At 36.5% G+C, this 12757-nt stretch overlaps 1 protein-coding gene across 21 annotated transcripts in view; it reads left to right on the top strand.

The window, feature by feature from the left end:
* LOC105474624 (ryanodine receptor 2) overlaps positions 1-12757 on the top strand; it is a 786480-nt gene that overhangs the window by 385409 nt on the left and 388314 nt on the right. For all 21 annotated transcript variants that reach the window (XM_071073921.1, XM_071073859.1, XM_071073912.1 and 18 more), the window contains 2 exons: positions 6347-6511; positions 12417-12538. In XM_071073921.1, coding sequence (XP_070930022.1) covers positions 6347-6511; positions 12417-12538 — 287 coding nt within the window. The remainder of the gene's footprint in view (positions 1-6346; positions 6512-12416; positions 12539-12757) is intronic.

Raw genomic sequence — 12757 nt, 5'->3', positions numbered from 1 at the left:
TTTTGCCATGTTGCCCAGGCTGGTCTTGAACTTCTGAGCTCAAGCGATCTGTCTGCTTCGGCCTCCCAAAATGCTGGGATTACCCAGGCGTGTGCCACGATGCCAGACTAAAACATTTTAAAGATATTTTTACTATATTATTTTTATTTGGATTTTTTTATTTTTCATTCAGAATATGTTTCAGATGTTTTAAAATGTACACTGTCACACACTGAAAATAAAGGTAGAGGTGACTAACTTATGTGTCAAACAGTGTGCTACGCATCTTTCATGCTTTATCTTATTTAATCCTAACACAAGTCTATGGAGTTAAGATGCTGTTTTTTTTATCTTTATTATGCAGTTGAGGAAACTGAGGCTTAGGTAAGATATGTGGCAGAACCAAAATCAACTACATAGTAAGACTAAAACCCTCTTTAGTATGAAAATTAAAGATTTTATAAAGAACTTGTAATGTTTTTTTCTTATCAAAACAGTTATACAAAGTTACCAATGGAAATGAATTTTGCATTTACTTGGGATTAAATTCAAAAGAAATTTTTTCAGTAGTCTTTTCTCAAGGAGCATTGATAACCCGATAAAAAAGTGCCAATTATGGTTTTACAGAAGATAGAGAAATTCAGTTATAGTTGTATGCTGGTCCTTTTTAATGACTGTAAGCACGAGACTGACCCCATCGAAGCCTTCTGTGATTAACATATCATAATTTGATAGTTTAATTTTATTTAATATAAGTTACAAAACAGAAGTGGTTATCTCAGGAAAAAATAGATGACACAGAAATACATACGAAAGCTACATTCTCGTATATAGACACATTGTGATGAATTAGAGTAATCAGTCAGGGTTCAGCCACAGATGCAGAACCAGTGGAGATGTGTATATATTAAGGCATTTATTATATAGGTTTGCTGAATGAGATTGGGAGGGCTGGGTAAGTAAGCCTGCCACCTGCAGGGTGAGTGGTCTGGCAAGCATGATTATGATCAGGCTGGAATCCTTAGGCATGGGCTGATGCTGTTGTCCACAGGTGGTCAGGAAGAGAGGACCAAGAGCAGGGTAGAACCCCATGGAAACTAGCTGTTTGTGGTTTATGTGCTCAGGGAAAGCCTGAGCCCTTTGAAAGAGCTCACCTGGTTAAGTATCATACATCTTGGATAATCTCTCATTTGATTTACTCAAAGTCAATTGATAAGGAGCCTTAATTACATCTACAAGATCCCTTGACCTTTGCCATCTAAGGTAACCTCATTGCAGGAGTGATATCCTGTTCTAGTCATTGGTCCCATGCACACTCTAGGGGAGGGTATTGTACGGGGTGTTAGAGGGCTGTTATGTAGGCGCTGTGACCTTAAGCTCTGTGACTGCTGCTGTGGAATCCCCTCAAAGACCCCTTCAACATGAGAAACTTTACAAATCCTTTCTTTCCACAAACCCACTCATCAGAGTAACTTCTCCTGAGAAGCCGAGGGATCATGTGTGATTTTTTTTTTTTTTTGGCACTTCTGTCCTGGAAGGGCTAAGCCTGGCCTGTCAGTACCAGTCATTTCTCTTACCAGGTAACATTTTTAGACTCTCTTTTCACAGTGCCCAGCTATTCTATGCTGCAGTGTGGCACCACAAAGGAGCACATACAAAAATTCTTTTGACTTTTTAATTTTGTTCTAACTTTAACCATTATTTGTCTTAAAGAGACCTGGCTATTAAAATATCAATACAAACCCCATCATCTAAGGATAGAGGCCTTTTTTCTTTAGTTACCTGACAGAGTAATTCGGATAGACATAAGGATGATTTTTAACTATGCTAGAAGAATTCCTCTGAACTGCATGCTCTGTATTATAAGAAATAATTCCATAGGACTAGTTTTAGTCTTTCACTGAGTTTAGTTTTGTATATCTAGTATGCATATATCACTTAGTATATATATATAAGACCACAGTTCTTCAGAAATAGTTTTGGCTTCATTATGAGTCAGTTTGGTATACCCAGTGCCAGATATCACTTAATACTTTTCAGACCAATCTTTTTACATCTGGGTCTATTTTAATATTCATTTGAAAATTAGATGTTCCAAGCACTTACGAATGGGATTATTTGAATGCTCATAATGGGAGTAATTTGTCAGCACAGTTTTTATGGGAAATCTGAAGGGATTTCCAGAAATTAATCAAGGATCTGACATTTGCAGGCACTGTTCTGGTCCTGAGACTATGTGGGGTCAGGGTGGAGGAATCAGACATATGATTCCTGCTGTCAAAAAGGTGAATGATAGTCAAGTGGAAAGAAGACAATTGAGGAACAGTTTTAACAAAGTGCCAACATTTCCCTGATAGTGGAAGTACAACATGCTATGAGAGTACATGAATGAAAAGAGAAAATATACATGCAAACCTCTTAGATTGAAAAAGCAGTGTTTGCAATAATTCTAGACTGTGCTGAAAAGAGTTATTTTATCTTTGAGTATTTTTATAGCTCTTAAGGTCTCAAGATTATTCTTGCAGGATAGAAGACTGTAAAAGTTAAAAATGTACAGGTTTTAATGAATAAGATAATGCTTATAAGATAATGCTAAGATTAGGAGGATCTTGACATTTTCTTGATTAAGTGTAGGAGGTATAGGAATTATATTTTATATAGTATTTTGAGGGAAGTTTCCATTTAATAGCAAAATACTTAAACTAGAGTGTTTTAATGGCAATCTGATCTACAGATTGGAAAATTTCTGTTGATTAACTTTTAATTTCATTAACTCTTTCTTATACAATTCCAATCTGATGCTAAGCTGACCCAGTTATTTTTGTCTTTAAATTATTCTTTTCATTTTTCAATTTCATTTATTTTTTGTGATGTATAATTTAGCTCTATTTATTCATTATATATATGTTTTCTTTTATAGTTTTGAACATATTTTATATTTATAATAGTTGCTATAAAGTCCCTGTCTGCTAGTTGTAGGATCTGCGCCATCTTTGCATTGATTTGTATTACCTATACTCTTGTTGTTTTGGTTTTTCCAAAAAATAGAGCTCACATTTTCTAGTTTCTTTATATCTGCTTATTTTTGACAGCATATTGGATATTGGAAATGATATGTAGTAGAGGCTCTGAACTTCAAGTTTTTTTCTGAAGAGTGATTTTGGTTTTGCAGGCAGTTAACCTCGTTGGATTGAAACTTCAGTTTTCTCTCTTTTACATGAGGAGTTGCTTATATTTTTACTCAAATCTTTCAGCTTCCATCTGTTGCCATTATACTGGGCTTTCCTAGAGCATGCATAGTCAGCAGAATTTGGATAAATTTTTTACAAAGGTTTTGTAGGTAACTTTGTGTCCAGGATTTAGCACATCTAATTATTCTGTTGCTTGTGAGCCCTGAAGCATATCCTCTGATACCTGAAGCCAATAAAGCAGCAGATTTTCTGTTGCCAGAGTAGCAGACAGATTGGACACTGCATGCCCCAAAGCAAAAGGCAGCCACTTACCAATCACATAAGGTGCTGTTTGCCTTTTGAGAGAGATCTGCTTTTCAATTTCTTCCTGCTTTTGATCCATGTGCCTTTAAGTCAATTCTTAAAAGTATTTTTTCCAAATTGTATAATAGTTTCTATAGGAGAATTCACTCCAGTGAATTACTTCATCATTTTCCAAAATAGAACAACTCCAAAGAAAAATAAAATTTGAAAGCTGATGCCAAAATTAAGGCCATTAATAGAGATATGGTACAGCTAATACAGAGTTTTAGTAAGATTATTACTTGCCTAATCTGAGCACTTTATTTCCAGTAACACAGGCTAATATTCTGTTGGATGCTTTTACTAGATGTCACATTTGTGGGACATGCTGTACTTCAGCTTATGGTCATTCAAAGGATCTAGATTATTTTCATCTGAATTTCTCCTAAGCCCGAGCTACAGAAAATGGCAGGAGATAAAGAAGGAAAGAACATGGATGGCCTTTGGTCTTTCATTCAGCAAGTGATCTCACTTAGTTTTTCTAGTGTAACTTCAGCATTTTTTATCTCACTCAAGGGTTAGAGTAATTTTTAAAACAGTTATCTGCTGGGAGCGGTGGCTCACACCTATAATCCCAGCACTTTGGGAGGCCGAGGTGGGTGGATCACCTGAGGTCAGGAGTTTAAGACTAGCCTCACCAACATGGTGAAATCCTGCCTCTACTAAAAATACAAAAATTAGCAGGGCGTGGTGGCGGTTGCCTGTTGTCCCAGCTACTCAGGAGGCTGAGGCAGGAAAATTGCTTGAAACCAGGAGGCGGAGGTTACAGTGAGCCGAGACTGCACCACTGCGTTCCAGCCTGGGTGACAGAGCAAGACTACATCTAAAAAAAAAAAAAAATGAAAAAAACATAATCATCATGAAATTTCACTATTAAATCTTCTAATCCAGAGACGGATATGAAATACATCAATAAAATACAAAGAAAGCATAATTTCACAATTAATAATTGTGTGACTTCTTAATATACAATCCATATACCTACAAATAATCTAGCCGCAAACCAATTTGCTTGAAGAAAAGACCGAAAAAAAAATTTTAGAGGCTCACTGTTCTGTTCTGAAGAGATAATTACAGTGTTCTATTTTTTTCCCAGAATTTAATTTTTCTATTGACAGGGTTGGTATAAGTAGATTAGTAGTTTATCTAGGTTGATAGAATGAAATTGGAAAGGTTTTATTGTCTGTTTTATTACAGATGCTTAGAATAGTGTTTCAAGTTATTCGCATAATGATTGAATCAACTTAATTGATAATTATGTATTAGGTGACCTTGACCTTTTGTGTTAAAAATTTCAACTCATTTTAATTTGAATTTTCAATTGTTTATGGAGTGTTCATAATCATTTTCAGGTCATTAATTATTAACACATTATACAAATGACATGAAAAGTCAAACATTGGGGTTGTTTTAAAATTGTTCGTTTTTGTATAGCAGACATACATTTTACTCTGACTGAATCTTCAAAACATTCGTGTAACTATAATTACAAGTAAAAGTCATACGACCAAAGACATAGAAGACACGTAAAATAAATTGACAAGGAAGGTTAAACCAAGGAAGAAAAAAGAATAAGAGACTAAAGAAAGGAGGTACCGGCCGGGCACGGTGGCTCACGCCTGTAATCCCAGCACTTTGGGAGGCCGAGGCGGGTGGATCACGAGGTCAGGAGATCGAGACCATCCTGGCTAACACGGTGAAACCCCGTCTCTACTAAAAATACAAAAAAATTAGCCGGGCGAGGTGGCGGGCGCCTGTAGTCCCAGCTACTCGGGAGGCTGAGGCATGAGAATGGCGGGAACCCGGGAGGCGGAGCTTGCAGTGAGCTGAGATCCGGCCACTGCACTCCAGCCTGGGCGACAGAGCCAGACTCCGTCTCAAAAAAAAAAAAAAAAAAAAAAAAAAAAAAAAAAAAAAAGGAGGTACCTTTGGCTTTTTCATTGTTGCTTTAGGGACTGTATGAGACTTTAAGGCATAGTGAGTTCCTGAAGATCACAGCTATGCATGGGAGGAAAAATGGAAAGAGAGCATGTTGGAGGAGGAAGTGCTGACATATACAGAGATGTGAAAGAAACATTTGGTTGGTGTCAGAGGATGGATTGCCACTTCCTAGGAGAGGAAGCTTGGCATAGTAGCCCTTTAAGAGAGAATACCTCTGTAGTCCAAGTTGGAAATTGCAGTAGTAGAAACTGAATTTTAGCTTTGATTAGTTCAAAATAAATAATCATTTTAATTAACAGGTTAACAATCATTGTCACCATTATTATTGTCAAAATTGTCAAAAAAATTTAAAGTGTTTATCGCAAGGACACTATTCTGAAATCTACATGTATTGTCTTATTTTTCTTTTGATCCTATGGGGAGGTACCTTATTAGCTTTATTTGTGGATGCAAAAAGTGAGGCTTAAAAGATTTAATTAACTTGCTAACATCTTAGAGGTAGTGAGTTGCAGAGGCTGGACTCAAAACTAAATCTCTCTGTCCCCCAAACTTATGCTCTTAATCACCAATAAAGAAAAAAAAAAGCTACAAAAACCCAGGAAGGTTATTTAGCTTAAATTACTAATTTTAAGATCTCTGGTTTGGAGTTGGCCATTATGCAACATAAAACTTAAAAATTTTACATTATGGCCAACATAATGTTCTACCAATGTGAATAATTCAAGCATATGTTAGAGGTTGAACTGTTAGAATGAAATATTTGGCCATTATTTCAGGGGACTTCAGAGAGCTGAATTTTTTAAAGAACATATTTACAATAAGGCAAAATTCTTTTGCTATACACTAGTATTTTTGAAATGTTTACTGACCTTTTTTCCCCCCTCTCTCCTTAGGAAAAATTGGATGTAGGGGTGAGAAAAGAAGTCGACGGCATGGGAACATCTGAAATAAAATACGGTGACTCAGTATGCTATATACAACATGTGGACACGGGCCTATGGCTTACTTACCAGTCTGTGGATGTGAAATCTGTGAGAATGGGATCTATACAACGTAAGGTAAGATGATAGAAAAAAACATAATTTATAGAAGTCATTTTTTATGAATAAAATACCCAAGCGCAAGTCAAAAAAAAGTGGCTGATCTTTTTAGTCACCTGCAAAAGTTCATAATTTTGCAAGCGAAAGGGCAGATTCCACTGTAATAGACTCTTTAGCTTTGTAAGGTGAACATAGCTGGATGTGACATCACTCATATATAGGATTATGGGATGCATGTATTTAAATATGAAGTGAAGAAATATACAGTGCCATCTTCTGGATTTTAATTTAGTACAGTTCACTTTGTCCTCCATGCTGTGACAAAGTCCGTTACTGACATCCCCTTGCTTACAAGAAGAGGCCCACCTTTTGGAAGTGATAATGATGCCCTTCCTGGCCTGCGCCGTTCTCCTACTCTCTTCCTGATTTCCAGACATTGCCTTCAATTTCCCCAGCATGTCACTTAACAACACATTCCTTGCAGTCTATCAGACTACCATGGCTTTTACACACCTGTGCCTCTGCAGACTGTTTCTTCTGTTTAGAATACCTTCAAACCTTTTTTGTCTCCGTGACTCTTATCCATCATCCAGGGATGCAATTTATTTATCATTTTAGAAGTTCTTCCTTACCATATCAGCTTATCAGCTACTCCTTCCTTTGAGTTCTCATATTGTTCATCTATAACTCATTACATTTTATAAACACACTCCTTGTGCTATTTTATTTAGTAGGCTACATATCTCTCTTTTTCTCACCACCCCTGTCCCCCACCCCCCTGCAAATTTGCAACTCCCCTGAGGGAGTACATCATACTAGATTGTTTATGTTTTTACATATGACATGCAGCACAGTGCACAGAACCAAATAACAACGCATATTGTTTCTGGAAACGTGAGACCTTGGAAAGGAAGGCTTTAGTGATACAGACCTTTTTATTTTCAAGAGATTTATTAATCAAAATCTACACCCACATTCCAGTAACTAAATAAATCACTGTTCTTGTGATCTATTTAGAGTGACCAGTGCTGATTTTAGTGAAAGTGAAGGCCAATGCTGCAGGGATAGAGTTTGACTTGAGTGCATCCCGGTACAACCTTCCTCAGAGCTTGGGATAGAGATCCTCAGACAATTCTGCAAGACCTTTATTAGCATTATAATAAGATGATACCTTGGTTTTTAGGTCTTTGATCTAGGCCCATACATTTAAGTGTACTTGTATGTATTCAATATTTGTGAAGCATTCTCTATTTCTTGCAATTGAAGATGGCCAGTTTTAAAACTTTTTATTATAGATAATTTAAATTTATGCAAAATAACTAATAGTGTAATGAACCCCTGAGTCTTCACCATTCAACATTTTCAATGCTCTCTTACTGTTGTTTCAATTACAACTCCAATCCTATGCTGTGTTTCACTAGATTATTACTGTTACTTATTTTCAACTTTTAGGGGTAATATTTATACACATCGAAATGTAAACATTTAGGTGTAGAGGGTTTTTTTTTTTTCCTTGACACAAGAGTTTTGCTCTGTCACCTGCAGTGCAGTGGTACGATCTCTGCTCACTGCAACCTCCGCCTCCTGGGTTCAAGCAATTCCCCTGTCTCAGCCTCCTGAGTAGCTGGAATTACAGGCGCCCACCACTGGGGCCAGCTAACTTTTTTATTTTTAGTAGAGATGGGGTTTCACCATATTGGCCAGGCTGGTTTCAAACTCCTGACCTCAGGTGATCCGCCAGCTCAGCCCCCCAAAGTGCTGGGATTACAGGCGTGAGCCACTGAGCTCAGCAGCTGTAGAATTTAACCCACAAGCTTATCTCCATGTGGAACATGTCTAATTCCAAGAAGTTTCTCAGCATTCCTTTCTAGGTTATTCCTGCTCCCTTTCCCCCAGGGACAACTACTCCTGCGATTTTTTTTTTTTTTTTTTGACAGTCTCGCTCTGTGGCCAGGCTGGAGTGCAGTGGCAGAATCTCGGCTCACTGCAGCCTCTGCCTCCCGGGTTCAAGCGATTGTTCTGCCTCAGACTCCCAAGTAGCTGGGACTACAGGTGCCCACCACCACGCCCGGCTAATTTTTTGTATTTTTAGTAGAGACAGGGTTTCTCCGTGTTAGCCAAGATGGTCTCGATCTCCTGACCTTGTGATCCGCCCGCCTTGGCCTCCCAGAGGGCTGGGATTACAGGCATGAGCTACCGTGCCCGGCCACTCTTGTGATCTTTTTTTGTCATGGAAATGATCTTGTGATCATTTTTCTCTTTTAGCTGATGTTGAATTTTATATAAATGAAATTCTATAGCATGTACTCTTTTGTATATACCTCCTTTTGCTCAGCAAAAGGTCTGTAACATTTATCCATATTGTTCCATGTTTGAGCCCAAATTGCTTATGCTACTTTTTGAGGTCCCCAGAAACCAACAAGCCAGAAATTAAACACAATCTAAGGAGGGGGCGGGAGTCAGAAAGGAAAGGAAGAGTTAAAGATATGTAATTGCGACTTATTCTATCTTCATTACTAAACTCTGAGATTCGAACTAAGTCTTTGATTTATGTATTTTCGCTATCTAGCAGAGTGCTGAAACCAGAGTTGGTGCTCAATAAATGTTTCTTGAATGAAAACATGTATTTTCAAGGATGTGGAGTTATAATTGAGTTGGTGAGATTGCCCATGCACCTGCTAACTTGGTCTTCAACTGCATTAGCGTTACAGAATTATGAGCCAGGGTGAGCTGGGTTAGCATTCTCAAGGTGAACAGCTAATGTCGAAATTGTGACAGAAGAGGTAGATTTGGCTTTAAAGCAAATTTTTCTTTTGATAATGATGTTTGGTCATGGTTCTTCTGCTAGATTTAGCAGATGTTATCTTCTTTCTTTTAATATTTTACTTATAAAAATGTCAAATATAAAAAAAGTTAAAAGACTAAACCAATGAACATCCACATACTCTTGAATTAGAGTCAACAATTATAGTTAGCCAGATTTGCTTTCGTTTCCTCCTTTCTTTTCTCTCTCTGTGTGTGTATGCATTCACACATCCACAGTACTGTTACATACCATTATGGTAGTTCTATTACATCATTGACTATCCTGTTTGTATTCATATTTATTCTATTGTCCCAATAATACCTTTTCTAGTTGAATAAAATCAGGATACAATCAAAATTCATGCACTTATTTATGTTTATGCCTTTCAGTCTCTTATCTAGAACAGATTCTCAGCTTATTTTTTTCCTGTGCCATCGAGTTTTTAAAAAATCCATGCCAATTATAGAATACCTCATGTTCTAGGTATGTCTGACTTTTTTTCCCCATTGCCTATGCTCTTGGTAATTCCCATGAACTCGAAGCTAGGTATAAGGCTGTGCTGTCCAAATCAGTAACTGCTAGACACATGTGGCAATTTTGTATTTGTATATAACTACAACTAGATGAACACCATTTTTAGTTTTGTTTAATTTTAATTAAATGTTTAAAACATACACTTAAATTATTGGAAAACTTTTATGTATGTTTGGAACAAGTTGGGTATGTGAATCTACTTTTCCAACCATATCTTTGGTTCCTGTTTTCGTGCCGTTTTAGTCTGCTGGTTTCTTTCTCAGGAACACAGCTGTCTTTCCTCTCAGTGTTCTCCCTGACCTTTTCTCTACACTTCGCTGCTCAAATGTGTCTTCCAAAGTACTCATTTTTTCTTTGGTGCTGTTCGGTTTGTAAGCCCTTTCTGTGCCTTTAAAATTTTAGTTTTCATGCTTTTTTTTTTTTTTCCTTGTCCTTATCTCACCCAGCTCACCTTTTTATCTCAGCTTGCTGTTCTTTCATCTGGTCTGCTGGTTTATTATCCCAGCATATTTCCTGTTGTGAATTTCCACTGCTATTTTATCGAAGTTGTAACTTGCATCCTGAGGACAGTTGAAATTGTTTTTATGTTTAAGTAGCCTCCTGCTATTTCAATTTTACTTAGCTTTTTAAAAATAGCAATGATTACTGAATTGTATTAATAAAGAAGATAAAAATCACGTGTCGTGTCTTTTAACTTGTTGATAAAATAAGTTACCAGACTTACAATTATTAAAGAGTTCTTAAATTCACAGAGTAAACCTTCCTTGGCCATAGTATATGATTCTTTTGAAATTCTACTAGATTTAATTAATTAATATTTTATTCAGAATTATTACATGTATATTTATGGGGGAAGTTAATTTCTCCTTATGGACATTGAATTTGGAATTTCATACAATTTTTGTGTTTATTAATTTTTATGTGTCAGGAAACACCATTCTACTCTGGTCTTTTTTCCAACCATTTAAAAGTGTAAACACCATTCTTAGTTCATGGGCTGTATAGAAACAGATGATGTACTGTAGTTTGCCAATCCTTGGCCTAGACTAGTCTGCCATGAAAGGTAGCTGTTTTTTGAAGCTTTATCACAGCTCGCCTGTGGAACCATCTGGTCCTAGGTCTTTTAAATATTGGATCTTAAATTATCTTTTTCCTTTTGATTAGTCTTATTTTGTAAGAATCTATTCTGTTCCCCTGGAACACCAGTTTTGTTTATTGGTTTTATTTGGATGATTTTTGGTTTTGCCATGGAGTTGCACACAGTATTGTATTATTATAATTTCCCATTCTCTGTGTTTTTGCTTTCTGTTTTATCTTTAGCCTGGTTTGTGAGAGTTTCGTTTTATTTATCATTGCAAAGAATCAAACTTTGAGTTTATTCATCTTTTCTAGTACTTTATTTGACTTCTAGTTTGTTAATTTCACTTAATCTTCATTAGTTCTACTTTTCAACTTTCTTTCCTGTTCTTTTTTTAGGATATGAAAATGAGTAACAAGTTCCTTCATTTTAGTTATTTTTTTGTATTAATGAGGGCACTTAAGGCTATGATATTGCCTTTGAATATAGATATATCTGGGTCTCACTGATTTTTTTATATAAGGAGTTTCCTCTTAACATTGCTTTCTAGATAATTTATAGTTATAGTTCCTAAATTTTGTTCAGTACACCTGGGTAGGTGTATTAAATTATCTTGCTATAAATGTTGCATGAAGATAAGCACAGATGGGAACAAATGGTTCTACTTATATATAGTACACAACTGATCTGTGCTGTCAAAAGTCTGCAAGGTGGTGAACCTTGTGAAGGGTAGGGATAGGAAGGGAGCACTAAGGAGGATTTTAAGATACTGTAATGTTTTCTTTCTTGAGCTGGGTGTTGGTCATGCAGGAATGTTCACTTGTGAAAATCATGGAACTGTTTTCTTAAGAGTTTTGCATTTCTCTTTCCTAACATAGTTTCATAGAAAGTTCGAAAGCAAACAAAAACAGCTATCAAAAGAAAAGAAATATATGTATACATCTTCATCATTTAGATAATTTATAAGCATTGTTCAGTACTTACTATTGACTAGTCTGTGTTCAGAGCTACTGTATGACTGGTGTGCCAATGCAAGGTTACCTTTGCTGCTTTGTACCAAGTTTGCTTAGGCTGAGGATCAGTCATTCAATGTAGATTTGTGAAAAGGCTCTGCTATTTGTTTTACTTGACTCGGTGCATTTTTTGAGTAGTTCTTGAAAATGATAACTGAGCTGCGCCTGGTGATGGGGGCTTGTAATTCTAGCTATTCAGGAGGCAGAGGGAGAAGGATCGCTAAAGCCCAGGAGTTCAAGACCAGCCTGGGCAACATAGCAAGACCCCATCTCCAAAAAATAAAATAATAACTAAATGAATAAATGGAATGGCTAGTTTGTATAGGGAGCTGTGCATGTGATTTTATCTGAACATAACAGCTCCATAGTCCCCTGTACCTGCCTTTTGATTCTATCTATTGTTGTGGCTCAGCTGTTTGAGTACACATCTCCCTGACTGTAGTTTGGAAAAGAGATGTTGGGAGTAATGGCCTTGTTTTTGCTTTCTTACAGGCTATTATGCACCATGAAGGCCACATGGATGATGGCATAAGTTTATCGAGATCCCAGCATGAAGAATCACGCACAGCACGAGTTATCCGGAGCACAGTCTTCCTTTTCAATAGATTTATAAGGTACTTTTTCTTTTGTAGGTGTAGTTGTTTGATACTTGATTTTCATTTCTTTATTGGATATGCAAATAGGCAATTTAAAAGTATGCTACGATGGTAAGAAATCTCATACTGTTTGGTAAGTCAGCAGAAACATTAGGAAGTGTTAATTAGATGATTTAATGTCTTTTAAATAAACTTTTAAAAAGAATATGGTTTTGGAAATTAGATGTGTCATTTGTA

Source organism: Macaca nemestrina, chromosome 1 (assembly GCF_043159975.1).
Source record: "Macaca nemestrina isolate mMacNem1 chromosome 1, mMacNem.hap1, whole genome shotgun sequence".
In the NCBI taxonomy this organism is placed as follows: domain Eukaryota; kingdom Metazoa; phylum Chordata; class Mammalia; order Primates; family Cercopithecidae; genus Macaca; species Macaca nemestrina.
This window is presented reverse-complemented; position numbering and strand designations above follow the sequence as displayed.